Source organism: Fulmarus glacialis, unplaced genomic scaffold (assembly GCF_000690835.1).
Source record: "Fulmarus glacialis isolate BGI_N327 unplaced genomic scaffold, ASM69083v1 scaffold13262, whole genome shotgun sequence".
Taxonomy (NCBI): Eukaryota; Metazoa; Chordata; class Aves; order Procellariiformes; family Procellariidae; genus Fulmarus; species Fulmarus glacialis.
The window spans coordinates 3716-3999 of record NW_009197248.1 but is presented as its reverse complement, the minus strand read 5'-3'; the positions used below and the strand labels follow the sequence as shown (position 1 = coordinate 3999).

The 284-nt window shown below is 67.3% G+C and overlaps 1 protein-coding gene across 1 annotated transcript in view; it reads right to left on the bottom strand.

Annotated features, from left to right (window-relative positions):
* Positions 1 to 284, bottom strand: part of PCDH12 (protocadherin 12) — an 11083-nt gene that overhangs the window by 7124 nt on the left and 3675 nt on the right. The window contains exon 4 of the mRNA XM_009572475.1: positions 253 to 279. Within this exon, the coding sequence (XP_009570770.1) occupies positions 253 to 279 (27 nt within the window). The remainder of the gene's footprint in view (positions 1 to 252; positions 280 to 284) is intronic.

Here is a 284-nt window from a genome sequence, read left to right as displayed (position 1 = left end):
TGTGACACCCACCCGCCACCCCGGCGCCCGGGGCATCCTGGTGGGCAGGGTGGGCCCCTGCCCGTGGTGGGGTGGCCGTTCATCCCACCCAGTCCCTACTGCTGGGGCACCTCTGCCCAGCGATGGGGAGAAGGGACCAACCAAAGACCATCAGGTTGCTCGTTCCCACCACCCCAGGGTGTGCAAGACCTGGGCGAGGAAGGATTTAGGGGGGGTGTCCACACCTCCAGCAACACGTGGGGCAGCTCCTACCTGCACCGGGGGAGATTCCATCGCGAACTCCC